At 39.5% G+C, this 18371-nt stretch overlaps 1 protein-coding gene across 1 annotated transcript; it reads left to right on the top strand.

The window, feature by feature from the left end:
- The first annotated feature begins 3089 nt into the window (after positions 1-3089).
- kcnk18 (potassium channel, subfamily K, member 18) lies at positions 3090-17426 on the top strand. The gene is made up of 3 exons (XM_043712220.2): positions 3090-3315; positions 3522-3677; positions 16591-17426. Exons 1-3 carry the CDS (start codon positions 3090-3092, stop codon positions 17424-17426), a joined length of 1218 nt encoding a protein of 405 aa, XP_043568155.2.
- The last annotated feature ends 945 nt before the right edge of the window (positions 17427-18371 follow it).

The raw sequence follows: 18371 nt of genomic DNA, 5'->3' as shown, positions 1-18371 counted from the left end.
TTATTTTCCAGAGTTTGATAGATTCGGGATCAGTTCCTGCGGATTGGAGGGTGGCTAATGTTGTACCATTTTTTAAGAAAGGTGGGAGAGAGAAAGCAGGAAATTATAGACCAGTTAGTCTGACCTCAGTGGTGGGAAAGATGCTGGAGTCTATTATAAAGGATGAAATTATGACCCATCTGGATAGTAGTAACAGGATAGGTCAGAGTCAGCATGGATTTATGAAGGGGAAATCATGCTTGACTAATCTTCTGGAATTTTTTGAGGATGTAACTCTGAAGATGGACGAGGGAGATCCAGTAGATGTAGTGTACCTGGACTTTCAGAAAGCTTTTGATAAACTCCCACATAGGAGGTTAGTGAGCAAACTTAAGGTACATGGTATTGGGGGCAAAGTACTAACTTGGATTGAAAGTTGGTTGGCTGATAGGAAACAAAGAGTAGAGATAAACGGCTCCATTTCGGAATGGCAGGCAGTGACCAGTGGGGTACCGCAGGGATCAGTGCTGGGACTGCAGCTTTTTACAATACATATTAATGATATAGAAGATGGTATTAGTGATAACATTAGCAAATTTGCTGATGATACTAAGCTGGGTGGCAGGGTGAAATGTGAGAAGGATGTTAGGAGATTACAGGGTGACCTGGACAGGTTAGGTGAGTGGTCAGATGCATGGCAGATGCAGTTTAATTTGGATAAATGTATGGTTATCCACTTTGGTGGCAAGAACAGGAAGACAGATTACTACCTAAATGGAATCAATTTAGGTAAAGGGGCAGTACAAAGAGATCTGGGTGTTCTTGTACACCAGTCAATGAAGGTAAGCATGCAGGTACAGCAGGTAGTGAAGAAGGCTAATAGCATGCTGACCTTCATAACAAGAGGGATTGAGTATAGAAGCAAAGAGGTTCTTCTGCAGCTGTACAGGGCCCTGGTGAGACCACGCCTGGAGTATTGTGTGCAGTTCTTGTCTCCAAATTTGAGGAAAGACATTCTGGATATTGAGGGAGTGCAGCGTAGATTCACAAGGTCAATTCCTGAAACCTTACGCTGACAGACTGGAGCGACTGGGCTTGTATACCCTTGAGTTTAGAAGACTGAGAGGGGATCTGATTGAGACATATAAGATTATTAAAGGATTGGACACTCTGGAGGCAGGAAACATGTTTCCACTGATGGGTGAGTGCCGAACCAGAGGACACAGCTTAAAAATACAGAGTAGACCATTTAGGACAGAGATGAGGAGAAACTTCTTCACCCAGAGAGTGGTGGCTGTGTGGAATGCTCTGCGCCAGTGGGCAGTGGAGGCCCAGTCTCTGGGTTCATTTAAGAAAGAGTTGGATAGAGCTCTCAAGATTAGTGGAATCAAGGGTTATGGAGATAAGGCAGGAACAGGATACTGATTAGGAATGATCAGCCATGATCATATTGAATGGTGGTGCAGGCTCAAAGGGCAGAATGGCCTACTCCTGCACCTATTGTCTATTGTCTATTGTTATTCGTATTTTGAAATTTGTCAATCACTGTTTTAAACATAATGTAGGCGCAAATTACTGCAGATGCTGGAATCTGTACTGAAAACAAAAAATGCTGGAAATCGCAACATGTTAGGCAGCATTAGTGGAGGGAGAGCATGCTAACGTTTCGAGTCTAGATGACTATTCTTTAGAATCTAGACTCAAAACATTAGCTTGCCCTCTCTCCACAGATGCTGCCTGACCCTCTGTGACTTCCAGCATTTGTTGTTTTCAGTCTATTTTAAACATACTCAATGTCTAACCTTCCACAGGCCTCTGGGGTACAGAATTCCAAAGATTCATAAACCTCTGAGTGAAAACAATTCTCCTTATCTCAGTTCTAAGTAGTTTCCCCTTATTTTGAAATTGTGTTCCCAGGATTCCCCTCCCTTGTGTATTGTTTTAGGTATTTAACAGGTTTCAACAAGACCATTTCTCATTCTTCACAACTCCAGAGAACACAAGCCCAGGTTCCTTAATCATTCTTCAAAGGACAGTTCTGCCATTCTCGGGACACGTCTGGTGAACCTTCATTGCACTCTCTCTGTGATGATAATATCGCTTCTAAGGAAAGGCTCCAAAATTTCACACAAATTGCACAGAATTGCACATTGTACACATGTGAGGTCTACCCAAGGTTCCATGCAATTGAAGCATAACTTCTCTATTCCCTGTACTAAAGTCCCCTTCCGATAAAGGCTAACAATCCATTAGCCTCCCTAATTGCTTGCAGCATTTGCTTATTAGCCTTCAATGACTTAGCTGAGAATACCCAGGTCCCTTTGTACATTTGTGCAAGTAATGCATGTGCACCATGGATAGCATGTTGAAGGACATACATAAAACAGGTGCCAATGAGCCCAATTTCCTGCCCATTGATGCTTACAACACAGAAAGTGACCATTTAGTCTATTGTCCCTCTATCAGGTCTCTCAAGGAGTTATCAAATCCCACTGTCCTCACTGATCTGCGATTTTCATCTTTTCAAGTATTTTTGAAATTCTGTAAAGAAATTGATTAAGCAGTTACATGATGATTTAAGTTAGATACAATCTGAAAATAATTAAGCTATTCCAATAGGAGCTCTGTTCTGATAATTGTATGTTCTGAATAAAAACTAATGTAGAAGCAGCTGCATTTTCCTTTTGCACAGATAAAATTTTGAAAATTGAAATCTGTCAATTGTACAATGAACACTACTGTTCATAAACAGCTTATGTAATGTTTGGAACCATATGATGGCAGTGTACTACAGACAATCATCTACAATAACTAGTGGCTTCACTACATGAAGTCTGCTTTCGGAGGGAACTTCTGCAAATATTCCTTTCACCAGCTCACATTAAAGTTGCAAGAATCAATATTAATTTCTAGCAAATGTTGCTATTAAGGCTGTTTGTTTTCCCCTTGGGGAGTTGAAAGCCCAGCTAATTTGTTGACTGCCTTAAGTCCTTCATCACCATACACTCGGTGGTTATTTTAAGTGAGGCACTCTATCTTGAGTAATGCGTTTAAAAGACAGAGACACTGCTGCGACTGACATTTCCCTTACATTGCCTACTGCAAATAAGATGTCTGCTCCTGAGCAAAATCCTGCTGCAAAATGCAAATTTTGGAGTCTCAAAATTCTGCACGCCATTATTCCTCATTTATTTTTGGTCTTCCTCTTGGTAATGTATGCTGTTTTTGGAGCGTTTCTGTTTGAGCAGTTAGAAAGCACCAACAAATCAGCAGAGAACTATGATATTTTTTTGAATGAGCTGTGGGAAATTGCCAACCAAACTCATGATAAAGGAGGTATGTTGAATTTACCTTCCTTTTAATTGTTTGCATAATTGCTTTTCACTTGGTATATGAATGAATCTTTCTTTAAAACTTAAATCTATCCAAAATGAAATATTATAAATGCTTGAGTTTGTTATATGCAATATCATCCTGCTGTCTCAAAACTGTGTTTTAACTGTGAGTTATACCAGGGCATTAATGTATATAATTACTTCTAGGGATTGAAACTGCATCTGGGAAACAGTACTTTAAGAAAAACATAAGGAAAAAACTGATGGATTTCCAAAGTTATTGGTCCACCCTTAATGAAAACAAAAATCAATGGAATTTTCTCGGGTCTCTGTTTTTCTGTTGCACTGTTTTCACAACTGTGGGTAAGTTACCTGTCTCTAAAACGATTAAATGAAGTAATATGCAAATTTCACCTGTGAATGTTTACAATTTGATTCTCGTTTAATTTTCAAATATGAGCTTTGTTCAGAGTTACCTCAGTGTTTCCTAGTTTCCCAGTGTTTCAGTAACTTTGTGCTGAGTTCCAATTCATTATATTTGAGCACGCCTTTACTCAAGCCACCAGTTTAGAATATATCAATTGTCTGAGGCAATATCTATAATTTGTTTGTTTTCAAAAAATTACCTTGTTTTCCTTTCTGAATGATCACAGTTTTGCTGTCACAGCCTGTATTGATTGTGCTGATATACATTCTGAGCAAAAGCAACGAGCATGGGGATAATATCAACATGATAGAAAATTTAGTGCATCTTACCAAAATTAGATAAGATAATATACATGCCTTTAAAACTGACAAAGGGGAAATTGATGACAATATTATAACATGTCCTAATCAATCCACTTTGTTCTTAGCTTCATCCATCAGTAAGTGTAACCTGAAAGTTGTTGGCAGTGATGTTGGACATATATTTATAATACAAGAACTAAATTCATCATTCTGTTGCTAACCAATGGTTAAAATATTTTACCAAAGAGGGGACTTGGGTAAAGATGTCTTCAAATAAATGTGCTGACAGTGGTATCTATTCTGAGTCTTAATTGCCTCATTCAAGTTGTCCTGCTGTCTTGAGGCTAAATGCGCAATTTATTTTGAACGTGTAGTAATGCAGATCAATAGTTCACAGTGTCAATGTTGATCGGCACTGAGTTAATTGATGTCAGTTCGGATGGTTAAGAAAGGGTCAGGGAGGTCTCAACTATTGAGAGTAAGCTTCAGTTAGTATTATTGTTCTTGATTGCTGTCCAGTCATGATTGCTGGAAAGTGTGCAAGAACCTTGAAAGATGAAAGGAATGGCACAAGTTCTGATTGAGTGATCTGTTTTTGTGTGGGAATGCATTGTTTCTGCTAACATTCACTGTCAAGGGTCATAACACAAACAGCTATTTGATTCAGCTAAAGTGAAGCATTCAACACAAACCCAACTGTACCCAAACAAAAATATATGCCTTTTGGAAAAGAAAAGAGAATATATTATTTTAATCACTTTCTCACCTTACAGGGATGTATTTCTGAATACACTGTGCCAATAGAGGGCTTCTAGTACCAGTAAAGTAGATCAGAATGCAACAGATATGCCGTCTTTGGTTTTCAATTCATTAAAACTAAGGGTGAAGCTTTGAATTAAAAATGCAAATTTGCGAATGAAATAATTCTCAAGGTCAATTAAGGTTGGGTTATAAATGCTGACCAAAGCGATGACAGCCACACCCTGTGAACAAATATTTTAAAATCCTTAATCTGCAAGCAATTAAGTGAGTGTGGATGTGTGTGAGCTGCAATTCTCATTATATTATGATTCCTTACAAAAAGTAACTTTAGAGGGATTAAAATCCTTTTCATAGCTGTCTTTTGTATCACATAACCATATTTATGGAGACACACAATTATAAAATCAGTATATATTAATATGAATTCAAATTAAATTTGGAAGATTCCAACTCAGGATAAAACATATAAAACAACAAGCTGTGGATGCTGGAAACAGAAATTCTGTCACAAAAACAAAAATTTGCATGAGAAACTCAGCAGGTCTGGCAGCATCTGAGGAGACAAATACAGTGTTAATATTCTGAGTTCAGTTTAACTCTTCTTTAGACTGAAGGGAGCAGAAAAATGATGTTTTTTTAATGTTTTGGACAGAGGCAGAGGAGGAGTAAGTGGACAAATTAGGAAGGTGGAAGTGAGTACTGCAGATGCTGGAGATTAGAGACAAGAAAGTGAATCCACTCTACTGAGAGCAAAGCCCACAAAACACAAAGAAGACACAGCCAGGAGAGGGTGAGGTATTTAAGAAAACTAGAGTACTGAGCTCGCATTCTGAAGTTGTGGAAATCAATATTGAGTACTAGAGGCTGTGAAATGCCTAAGCAGAAAATGGATTGAAAGAAGTGTAAGTGAAACATTGCTTCACATGGCAGGTGCACTTAGGGCTCATTACAGTGAGGAGGGGGCAAAGTGAATGGGCAAGTATTAAACCTTTTGAACTTGCATGGGAAGGTGCAATGAGGGAGTGAAGAAGCGCTGGGAATGATGGAAGAGTGGACCAGGATGCCATGAAGGGAATGGTAGAATGCTGACACTGGAGGGGAAGGGAATATGTGGTTGGTGGTGGCATCCTGTTGGAGGTGAAAGAAATAGCAGAAAGTGGTCCTTTGAATGTGAAGACTGATGGATCAGAAAATGAGGACAAGGGGAACCTTATTGTTGTTCTGGGAGGGGAAGAACAGAAGTGTAGGAGATGAGTTGGACATGGTTGAGGGTCTTATCAACCACAATAATGAAGATATTATCTTGTGCAAAAATAGCAACTGTCATTTTCCTGATATCTATGTACACTGGAGCCTGGCTGATCCCTCCTAGATGAGTTTGAGGACTGTAGGCAAGTACACCTAGCAAGATTACCATTGTTAGCACTGTTTGAATGGGAATCTCTATAAGTCCCAACTGGCAATTTCCTATTGAGATGAACTGATGTGATTTGTTACCCATGGCACAAGGACCTGGACAATTCATTTTAGAAGCAAACCCCAATGATTTAATTGCTAAAAGTTATGAATAAAATCCCAATGACTTTAATATTAAAATAAATTTGTAATCATTATTAGTACTAAAGGAATGTTCTCATAGGATAAATACACAGAAAATGAAATGTAATGTGGCAAGCAGTGAATCTTAGACATTCATCTGAACAATACTATCCGGCTTAAATGGGGCCTTTCATTTTCATGAACAATTGATACCATAAATATGTGATTAACATTAAGTGAAAGGAATAAAAGGATCAGTGCACCAAAGTGTAGTATTTCTTTTCCTTTTGAATGAAACACTTCCACCAGTGAGGCCAAAAATTTACGTTAATTCAAATAATTTTGAACTTTGCACCATCAATTTTAAGATATAGACATAATAAAGTAACAAATGAATGTTAAATTAATTATTTGATATATTTTAAATAGTAATACACTTACTATTAGTTGGCAAGCATTTTGAAAGACTTACATCATAAAGTCTTACAGAATTATCTCAAAACAAATCACAAAATCAATTACTTGGCTCTGGCTGTTTTCTTTTAAAGGAGTAACGGGCCACAATGTAGTTTAGTAGACAATCATTTCATTGCAGGTATAGTATTCTACCCGACTTCCTCTAAGCTATGTCAACAATACCAACATTATTTTCCAAAGGCTCAATGTAATATCCAAGGAGGAGTCTCCAGGTTTGAAGGGGTATCAACTTATGGAATTTTTCCTTTGTTTTGAACATGTTTGAACGTGTGTACATCAAAGTGAAGGATGTGAAAGAACATTCTGTCATTCATGTCAGCTATTCACCCGTTATGTAAGTGGTTAGATATCCAGTACAAGTTCACCCTGAGGTTGTCCAGGAATATATATCTATTGTTTATTGATGTCAACATGACATTTTTCTTTCCAATTCATTCTGTCTGGCCTATCTGACTGAGACTGACAATCTTATAGCTATTTTGTAATAAGGACCCATGCTGCCCGGTAATTGAAACTCATCCAATATCTTAAGAAATATCAAAAAGAGATATTCACCCCATAAATGGGGTCTGGCTTCAATATCAGCACCTAAATAAAAAGCACAATGTACTGAGTATTGAATCATCTGAGTCAAATCCACATTTGCACTTTGTGTAACCTTTACATGCAACAACCAGTATTCTTTAGAAAGAGGATCTTCAAGTACTACCATATGAAACACTTTCACCAGTAAGGTGAACCACCAATTTCCTTTAATTGCACTATCAATTTTAAGATGTAGTCACAATACAGTAACAAACATAGAACATAGAATAGAACATAGAAAAATACAGTGCAGTACAGGCCCTTTGGCCCTCAATGTTGCGCCGATCAAACAGGAAACATCAAGGTTACATAAACACTGTCTTTAGCGACAGACTAAGCAGTCTGCCTCACTTTCTACTTGGAGGAGAAAGTGAGGTCTGCAGATGCTGGAGATCAGAGCTGAAAATGTGTTGCTGGAAAAGCGCAGCAGGTCAGGCAGCATCCAAGGAACAGGAGAATCGATGTTTCGGGCATAAGCCCTTCTTCAGAAACGTCGATTCTCCTGTTCCTTGGATGCTGCCTGACCTGCTGCGCTTTTCCAGCAACACATTTTCAGCTATTTACCTGGGTGGCAACTTTCAGAGATTTGTGTATATGGACATCAAGATCCCTTTGCTCATCCACACTACCAAGTATCCGACCATTAGCCCAGTACCCCATCTTTTTGTTACTCTTACCAAAGTGAATCACCTCACTCTTACTTACATTAAACTCCATTTGCCACCTTTCTGCCCAGCTCTGCAGCGTAACTATATCCCGCTGTAACCTGACACATTCTTCCTCACTGTCAACAACTCCACCGACTTTCGTATCATCTGCAAACTTGCTCACCCAACCTTCTAGCCCCTCCTCCAGGTCATTTATAAAAATGACAAACAGCAATGGTCCCAAAACAGATCCTTGCGGAACACCGCTAGTAACTGCACTCCAAGATGAACCTTTACCATCAACTACTACCCTCTGTCTTCTTCCAGCCAGCCAATTCCTAATCCAAACCTCCAACTCACCCTCAATGCCATACCTCTGTATTTTTTGCAGTAGCCTACCATGGGGAACCTTATCAAATGCCTTACTAAAATCCATATACACCACATCTACTGCTTTACCTTCATCTACCTCCTTAGTCACCTTCTCAAAGAATTCAATAAGGTTTGTGAGGCACAACCTGCCCTTCACAAAACCATGCTGACTATCCTTGATCACATTATTCCTATCCAGATGTTCATAAATCCTATCCCTTACAATTCTCTCTAAGACTTTGCCCACAACAGAAGTTGAGACTCACCGGCCTATAGTTATTAGGGTTATCCCTACTCCCCTTCTTGAACAAGGGAACCACATTTGCTATCCTCCAGTCTTCTGGCACTATTCCTGTAGACAACGAGGACATAAAAATCAAGGCCAATGGCTCTGCAATCTCCTCCCTTGCTTCCCAGAGAATCCTAGGATAAATGCCATCAGGCCCAGGGGACTTATCTATTTTCACCCTTTCCGGAATTAAAGAAATGTTAAATTAATTCTTTGATATATTTTGAATAGTAATAGACTTACTATTAGTCTAATGTCTAATGTGAAATTCTTTTGTAAATAATAGATGTCTTACTACTAATTTTTAGCAGATTAATATCCCCTTTAAAATAGAGATGGAAAAATAATGTAGATATATTTGGCATAACATTTGAAGAATCTAATTCTTAAAGCCTTTGTGGTGGCCTGCTGTGGTGGTCTTTCAGCCCAGCATGGCCTCAGAGTGGACCTCCAGCCTCGAGATGATTCCAGAGAAGTCCCCAGACCTTGAGATGAAGACCAGCATGGTCTGGAATAGAGGCCTGAGGCAGATTAGAGACTGGGTACCAGCGTGGACAGGGTTGTAATGCTGTTATTCTGAACATTTTATTTCTTCATTTTCTAATTTAATTCTATGATCTATAATGCTCAACATTTTATTTCTTTCCTTTCCTAATATTTTTTCCCTAAGAATTTATATTTAAGAATCTGTACCTAGGTACCTTTGTTTCTAAAGTGGCACCGTAAGTGGTGACGTGTAAACCTTTCACTACTGATTTGAGTATAATAAAGCTAGTTCTAATTCTAAATTGAAGCTCTTATTGCTTTAAATGAACAATATATTTTCTCTAGCATAAAGTTCCCACATTACTTTTATTATTTAAAATCCCACAACTCATAAATAATGAAGTTCTGACTAAATTTTTAGAAGGTAGCCAAAATTTAACTCAAGAATCATAGCACAATTCATCACCCACTAAATTCAGAAAGCAGTTAGCATTTGGATACCCTTAGGAATCAACTAATGTCATCAAAATGTATCAAACTGTAATGAGTTCTCCTAGTATTGCCAATTTCTATCAAACTTTTTCCAATTATCTTTGTCAAAGAATGTTGTCACAGTACAGAAATTAATTTAAGCCCATCTTTGAATGCACAATGGATGATGCTCTTCTCAATCCCACCCATTAATAGTGCACATTTTAATGCAATGTAATGGTAGTCTCCACTTCTTAAGGGGAATAGTCTCTTTGGCTGCAGGAAAACTTATCTGAGGACTGTACAGGTCACAGAAGAAGCTGATTCCTCCAATTTTTTGACACTATGGTGGAGTTATTGACTGGTGGTCAGTAGAGGAGGTATATCTTCTATCCAACAGGTGCCAAGAAGTTATCAAAACACGCTAGCTGCCACAAGAGGGCAGAGTTGACAGAATGAATCAATACCAGACCAATTATCCAGCCCCCAGAACCTGGACACAATGCAGTAAAAATACAAGGATCTCACAAGCATCACTAAAGTAAGCTGTCTAACTGATTATTATTTTTCTGCAGAGTGATTTAAACAGATTGGGAGGCTGAACAAAAACACAACAGATGACATACAATGCAGTAATGTGTGAAGTTATTCACATTTGCAGGAAAAATTAAACAAAACAGAATAATTTTTGAAAAGTGAGAGACGGGGAAATCAGAAGACCCAAAGTGTGCTTATACATGAATCACAGAAAGTTACCATGAAAATATAGCACACAATGAGGAAGGAAAAAGATGTGTTAGTTTTTGATTGGAGAATAAGGGTGATGCCATATTTGGAGTATTTTGTCCAGTTGTGGTTTCTGTACTGAAGGAAGGACACATTTGAGCCAGAGCGAGTGCAATTAAGTCTCATGAGCTTGCTTCATGGGATTGAGTTGAGTAGGTCCATATTCCCTGGGGTTTAACACAGTGGGAATGATCTATTTGAAACATAAAATCCTTAAAGAGCTTAGCAAGGTACATGGGGTGAAATTTATTCCTTTAGATTGATAATGTATAACACAGGGCCACAGCCTTGGAAAACGAGTCTAGTCATTTAGGACTGAAGTTGAGGAGATTTCTTTTAAAGTCAAAAGGATATTAATCTTTAGAATTCTCTACCCCAGAGAAGTATATGTGTTCAGTGAGTACATCCAAGATCAGGGTCAATGGTGATGCATGAGCTCACTACACTGTATGAATTGCTCTCATTGTAAAGGTCTCTGATCATCCTCTTTGAGTGTTTTGCAATTATTACGTTCCCTCTAAGCTGGGCGTAAAGCTGTCCTTAGGGTCCATGCCAACTGCCATTCACAGCACTGACTTACAGGTCCAGAAGTCACAGTTGTGCATAGACCTTGGATGTCGGCACAGGAGAAGAAAAATGAGCAGAAAGGCTGTTAATAAGACCTTGTTTCTAGTTTCAGGTTGAATTGATTTTAAAAAAGGCATTGTTGGAGAGACAATGAGGAGAATCTAAATATTAGGTCTCACTCGCACACATACCTGATCCATTCTGCCCACAACTCCATATGATATCATCATAGTGGGTGGTGCTTATGGCACATTTCAGTGTCAATCCTCACAGCCATACACAATAGATAGATGTTTGCTTACTATGAGAATTTAAAGACATGGGGATACTGCAGGAAGGTTGCACTTCCTCAAAACGTCTCATGCCACATTTACTGAGTCACTTCCTCCTTTCTTGCAGGGCAAGTTCATATACCAGACCAAGGGCAGGCAGCCACAGGATGAGAGCTACTCTTCATCCATGTGCTGTTGCCAGTTCAAGAACAAGTTGGTGGCAGGACATCTATCAGGAGCATGGCAACTGGTGGGACTAGTTAATAAGCACCAAAGGATCTAGAACCATATTGCTTGCCTCCTCCACTTAGATTTAACTATCACATATTTGGCATAAAAAAAAACCTTCTGCTAGCTCAAGAGCAACAGATCTGTTCCCGTCTCAATTAAAAACAGAACAGACTTATGAGAAACTCAGCAGGGTGGGCAGATCCACAGTGAGAAGAGTCAATGGACATGAAACACTAACTCTGTTTCTCTCTCTACAGATGTTGTCAGACTTGCTGAGTTTGCCCAGCATTTTCTGGTCTTCTCTCAGTCTCTGTCTTGTTCCATATTGTATTCAGTGAGCAGAAGAAGACAGCAGCCCTGCCCAATGGAAAGATCACTTAATCTTGAGTTTCCAGGCACTTGCTTGGATGCTGGCATTAAGCATGTCTAAGATACGTTAAAGAGGTCCACCCTAGTGTACAGAAGCAATGAGAAGGAATACAGTAGCCCAGCAACACATCTCCTGGGAGCACAAGATGAGCTAACTGAGTATACAAGACAGTCACTAGGGAGTTACATAAGGATAATTTGTAGGAAGGGATCAATCTTGTAGTCATTTGTTAAATGAAGATGGAATTATTTGAGCTACTGAAGTAAATCTGTTTTGTTATGTTTTGGGTATCATTTTTTTTCAGCCAGAACCTCTATTTCTTCATGGGTTTTATTGCATTGGTATCTGGGCTGGTGGTTGTGCTCCTGATCATAAAACACTGGCTGACGGGTTAGCTCTTGTCACCTAGCAGCCTATGGTTTAGTTGAAAGGGGGAATGTTGAGTACTGCCAAATGAAGGAAACATTATAATTACAGGTAGGGGCAGCCTCGGATATCTCATTACTTGTAATGGCATGTTACTACATTGTTAAGAAATACCAATAAAGAGAATTGATCAATTAAATACATAAATCACTTAGAATCCCTGTAGTGCTGTAAGAGGCTATTCAGTCCATCAAGTCCACACTTACCCTTTGAAGAGCATCCACTCCAGATCCAGCACCCCCTATTCTATAACCCTGCATTTCCCATGGCTAATCTAGCCTGCACATCCCTAGACAACACTGGGCAATTTACCAATGGCCAATCCAGATAACCAGCACATCCTTAGACTGTGGGAGGAAACCAAAGCACCTAGAGGAAATCCGTGCAGACATGGTGCCAGGGACCCATGCTTACAGCCTTGGATAACTGTCTGTGTGGAGTTTACATGAGTTTCCTCTGGCAAGGGACCTAAAGGGCAATCTTTTCATACAGAGGGTGGTACGTGTATGGAATGAGTTGCCAGAGGAAACTCATGTAAACTCCACACAGACAGTTATCCAAGGCTGTAAGCATGGGTCCCTGGCACCATGAGACAGCAGTGGTAACTACTGAGCCACTTCTAAAGAGATAGAAGTGGGCACAACCAGTGGGCACAACAAGGTCTGGAGTGCATCGCTTACCCCAAAACCAAACTTTACATTTTATAGTTTTCCTTTTGGGATTTTCTTTCGTTGTAATATCCTTTCAAAGTGCTGTTTCTGGATTTCACTTGATTGATTTTATCAAAATAAGATAGATAGAGAGGGGTGGCTCTCTGACCAATGCACTCTGCATGGGCAGGAGTGCAGACTCATTCACCAAATCAGCTTCCAATTTAAAATTTGTGATTTGACCTTAGTTATAAAGACAGCTATATGATAAACTGGTTTGATTTAGTTCCTTTTTAGTTGCATTATTTCAAATTCAGTGGAAAAGAAGGAGATGATTGCATCTTTAAGGGACAGTCATCTGGTTAATTTGGATGAATTGAACTTATTAGTTTTCAAAAGAATATAAAGATGGCTGGGTTACTAGAATGATACATAGACATAATGCAGCATTCTGTAAAAACACATTATCAAGAATGGGAGTGGTGTCTAGTTGCATTATTTACCATCTGGCCTGGGATTCAACTAACAACACCAAGGATCGTAGAAGAGTTGGACATTATCCATATGAAAACCATTCCTATTGACATGCAGAGATCATTTGTGATGAGGACTATTAAGGGTTAGGCACTTTCAGCTATAAAACCCTGAATCTGTGGAATTCAGTAATGTTGGCAGATCTCAGTGTATTTCTTTCCTGCTGGCTGATGAAGATGATGAACTATTGCCACAAAGATTGCATCAGTAACCTGTGAGATCACTCAGCTCATAGCAAACTGCCTGCTGCTGATGATGTCCAAAAACATTATGAAAACAACCAGAGGTACTTAAATTGAGAGCCATGGTAATTTTAATCATCACACAGTTGTGAACACCCTGGTGTTAGCTTTCAATTCTTGGGACCATGATGTCTCCCAATTGAATAAATACACTTTGTAAACGTATTTCACACAGACTTGTCCACTCCAGAGTGAAAAGCCAACTCAATGCTTAGGTCATTGATCTTACATCAGAACCAGAAGAATGGAGGCTATGGAAAATCTGCTGAAAGATCATTGTCCATCACATTTCACATTGATGACTGACAGTGCTACAAGTAAAAAAGTCTATAAAACAGTGTGGTTATATAGTCATACAGTCATAGAGATGTACAACATGGAAACAGATGCTTCAGTTCAACTCATCCATGCTGACCAGATACCCCAACCTCATATAGTCCCAGCACGTGACCCATATCCCTCCAAAACCCTTCCTATTCAAATACTGATCCAGATGCCTTTTAAATGTTGCAATTGTACTAGCCTCCACCACTTCCTCTGGCAGCTCATTCCACTCATGCACCACCCTCTGCATGAAAAAGTTGCCCCTTTCGTCCCTCTTATATCTTTCCCCTTTCACCCTAAACCCATGACTTGTAGTTCTGGACACCTCTAAGGGGTGACCTTATAGAGGTTTACAAAATTATGAGAGGCATGGATAGGGTAAATAGACAAAGTCTTTTCCCTGGGGTCAGGGAGTCCAGAACTAAAGGGCATAGGTTAAGGGTGAGAGGAGAAAGATATAAAAGGGACCTAAAGGGCAATCTTTTCATACAGAGGGTGGTACGTGTATGGAATGAGTTGCCAGAGGAAGTGGTGGAGGCTGGTACAATTGCAACATTTAAGAGGCATTTGGATGGGTATATGAATGGGAAGGGTTTGGAGGGATATGGGCCAGGTGCTGGCAGGTGGGACTAGATTGGGTTGGGATATCTGGTCAACATGGACAGGTTGGAACGAAGGATCTGTTTCCATGCTGTACATCTCTATGACTCTATGACGCACATGTGACTATCGGTGATACAAATATCTCAGCAGCGATCCCAGCAATTACTTCCCTAGCTTCCCACAGTTCTAGGGTACACCTGATCAGGTCCTGGGGATTTATCCTCTTTTATGCATTTCAAGACATCCAGCACTTCCTCCTCTGTAATATGGACATTTTTCAAGATGTCACCATCTATCTCCATACATTCTATAAATTCATGTCCTTTTCCACATTCAACACTGATGTAAAATACTCGTTTATTATCTCCCCCATCTCCTGTGGCTCCACACAAAGGCTGCCTTGCTGATCTTTGAGGGGCCCAATTCGCTCCCTAGTTACCCTTTTGTCCTTAATGTATTTGTTAAAATCCTTTGGATTCTCCGTAACCCTATTTGCCAAACCTATTTTTGCCCTCCTGATTTCCCTCTTAAGTATACTCTTAAAGCCATTATACTCTTGTAAGGATTCACTTGATCTCTTCTGTCTATTGCTGACATATGCTTCCTTCGTTTTCTTAATCAAACCCTCAATTTCTCTAGTTATCCTGCATTCCCTACACCTACCCCCAGCATTATTAGAGTGGAAAATAATTTCTGCTTTGGTGAATATCTTGCATTTATCTCTAAAACAGAAGTTCTTTCTTATATTCACTAATAATCTATGAAGTTTCAATGAACATATTTAAATTGCAATTTGATAGACTTGGTTCCATTCATATAGACCTAAATTGCAAACTGAGGTCATTGCACAGCATATCCTTTCTAAATGCACTCCTGATTTCGCTGGAAATAGCAGCCAAACGTAGAAACATCAAAAATAGCAACAAAATTAGGCCATTCAGTGTTTGATCATCTAATTTAGTACCCTGCTCCTACTTCACCTCATACCCTTTAGCCCTAAGTACTACATCTAAATCCTCTTTGAAAACATTCAGTGTTTTGGCCTCCATGTATTTCTGTGGCAGAGAATTCCACAGGCTCACCAATCTCTGTCCATTTCAGTCCTAAACTTCCTACTCTGCATCCTTAGACTGTCAGATGAACATTTTCATGAACATTTGGGGCGGCATGGTGGCACAGTGGTTAGCACTGCTGCCTCACAGCGCCAGAGACCCGGGTTCAATTCCCGCCTCAGGCGACTGACTGTGTGGAGTTTGCACGTTCTCCCCGCGTCTGCGTGGGTTTCCTCCGGGTGCTCCGGTTTCCTCCCACCATCCAAAAGATGTGCAGGGTCAGGTGAATTGGCCATACTAAATTGCCCGTAGTGTTAGGTAAGGGGTAAATGTAGGGGTATGGGTGGGTTTCGCTTCGGCGGGTCGGTGTGGACTTGTTGGGCCGAAGGGCCTGTTTCCACACTGTAATCTAATCTAATCTAATCTAATTTACTCAGAGAGTAGTAAGGGTATGGAATGCTTTGCCTGTATCGTAAGTAGAATCGCCAAGTTTAAGTGCATTTAAGTCATCATTGGACAGACATATGGACGTACATGGAATAGTGTAGGTGGGATGGGCTTCAGTTTAGTATGACAGGGCGGTGCAACATCGAGGGCCGAAGGGCCTGTACTGCGCTGTAATGTTCTATGTTCTATGTTCTATATCTCATTAGCATTGGTACTCTGCATAGCAGCTGCAGCAATTCAGCATCCAAATACTTTGTTTTTTTTTTTAATTGACAGGGTAACAGAATATTAGATATCCAGAAAGCATGTAAAAGAAAACAGCACATGTATAAATATGATAGTCAGAGAAACTGCCCGTAGCGATTGCCTAGTATTCTACTGTCATGCTGAATAATATATTCCTTTTCAATTTTAGGTTATGGTCATATTTCTCCTTTAACAGTAGGAGGAAAAATTGCCTGCATGTTCTACGCAACGTTTGGAATCCCCATTATGCTATTAGTCATCACTGATGTTGGAGACAAGCTGGCAGCTTTACTTTCCAAAGTTTACAACCACGTAAGAAAGCGACTAAAAAAGAATACATCTCCACCACCCTCAGAACCCCCCTCAAGGTTGTCTTCATTCAAACAGAGCTTCTCAAAATCGGAAGCAAAGTCTGCAACAAGGTCCATCTCTTTGAAAGGGGGCTCACATGTGATCATTACACCAATGAGTATAAAAAGTGTGTTGAACACTCAGTCTTCTGTCAAAAAGAAATCTGAGCTGTTGAGGAAAACTGAAATATTCGAAAAATTAATTGTTCAAGAAAACTTTAATCAGAAGACTTTTGAGCTTTGCAAGAGAAGTCGAAGTAAGTCATGTCCCCAGCTGGATCTAAAGCCAGTTGAAGGCGACAGTTTTTTTCCATGTCTGGGACAAGAACTCGAAAAGTTTGATGTGCCAATCATGATTATCATAGGTGTTATTATTGCCTACATTCTTTTTGGTGCAGGGATACTTTCAATTTGGGAAAAATGGAAATATCTTGATTCTTTTTATTTCTACTTTATTACAATTACCACAATTGGCTTTGGAGACTTTGTGCCTGAACATCCAAATTTTTTCATGATAATGTCTATTTTAATTATTACTGGTATGGCAATCATGTCAATGGCCTTTAAATTAACCCAGAACAGGATAGCGTTATGCTACCATGAAGTAAGTATATGGATCAATGGTGGAAAGAAAAACAAATTTAAAAGAATTTGAAACCCAAGGCCAACAATTATTCTGCATTGTGGTGAGGGATAATCGAACTGAGTTTCATTAATTATTTTGTTTTGCTTCTAAAGTTAAATCATGATTGAGTAAATGTGTATAAATTAGGTTTGTAGTATTGAACAAATCTGTATCAGCAGGATGTAGCAGAAAGATGTATTAATGTGTACATTATGTGAGAGAATGTGTTTAAAATTATGGAGTTAAACCAAGTTTCTACTATTGATGTATATTAGCAATGAAATCTCAGTAAAATGAAATCTCCTTATAAATAAATGGATATTGCAAACATGTTTTTACTGTAATTGCTACTTTTTATTATGTTATCAAATTTGGACTACACATTTTCTTGTTGCCATTTTTTTGCTCATGGATTGTGAGTTTCATTTTGTAATATAACACTTATTTGACTATCCTTGACGTAGTAATTTACTAAAGGTGTCCAGGATTAAAAAAAACTTTATGAAGACCTGAGCACCTTCTCCCATGCCTTTATCCCAACTCTCACACACAACAGGCCTGTCATCACATGGGCTGCTACCACAACCAACCTATTGGCAGCTATTGTTGGTCCCCATTACCAGCTATTCATTCTCCAAGGCTGACCTTTACCCATTCCTTTGTCTGCTCAATTGGTGTTCTCTCTCAGCTCCATAGAATTATAGATTCCCAACAATGTGGAAGCAGGCCATTTGGCCCATCAAGTCCACACCAATTCTCCAAGGCGCATCCACCCACCTACCTGTAACCCTGTATTTCCCATGGCCAATCCATCTAACCTGCACATCTTTGGTCTGTGGGAGGAAACCAGACCACCCGGAGAAAAACCACGCAGACACGGGGGAATGTGCAAACTCCATAAAAACTGCTGCCTGAGGGTGGAATCAAACCCATGATCCTGGTGCTCTGAGGCAGCAGCGCTATTCACTAAGCCAC

The sequence above is a fragment of the Chiloscyllium plagiosum genome, unplaced genomic scaffold (genome assembly GCF_037043375.1).
Source record: "Chiloscyllium plagiosum isolate Xiang-an unplaced genomic scaffold, Cpla_swu_hap1 HiC_scaffold_22, whole genome shotgun sequence".
NCBI lineage: Eukaryota > Metazoa > Chordata > Chondrichthyes > Orectolobiformes > Hemiscylliidae > Chiloscyllium > Chiloscyllium plagiosum.
Note: the sequence above shows the minus strand (reverse complement) of the source record. Positions and strands in the feature narration are given on the sequence as shown.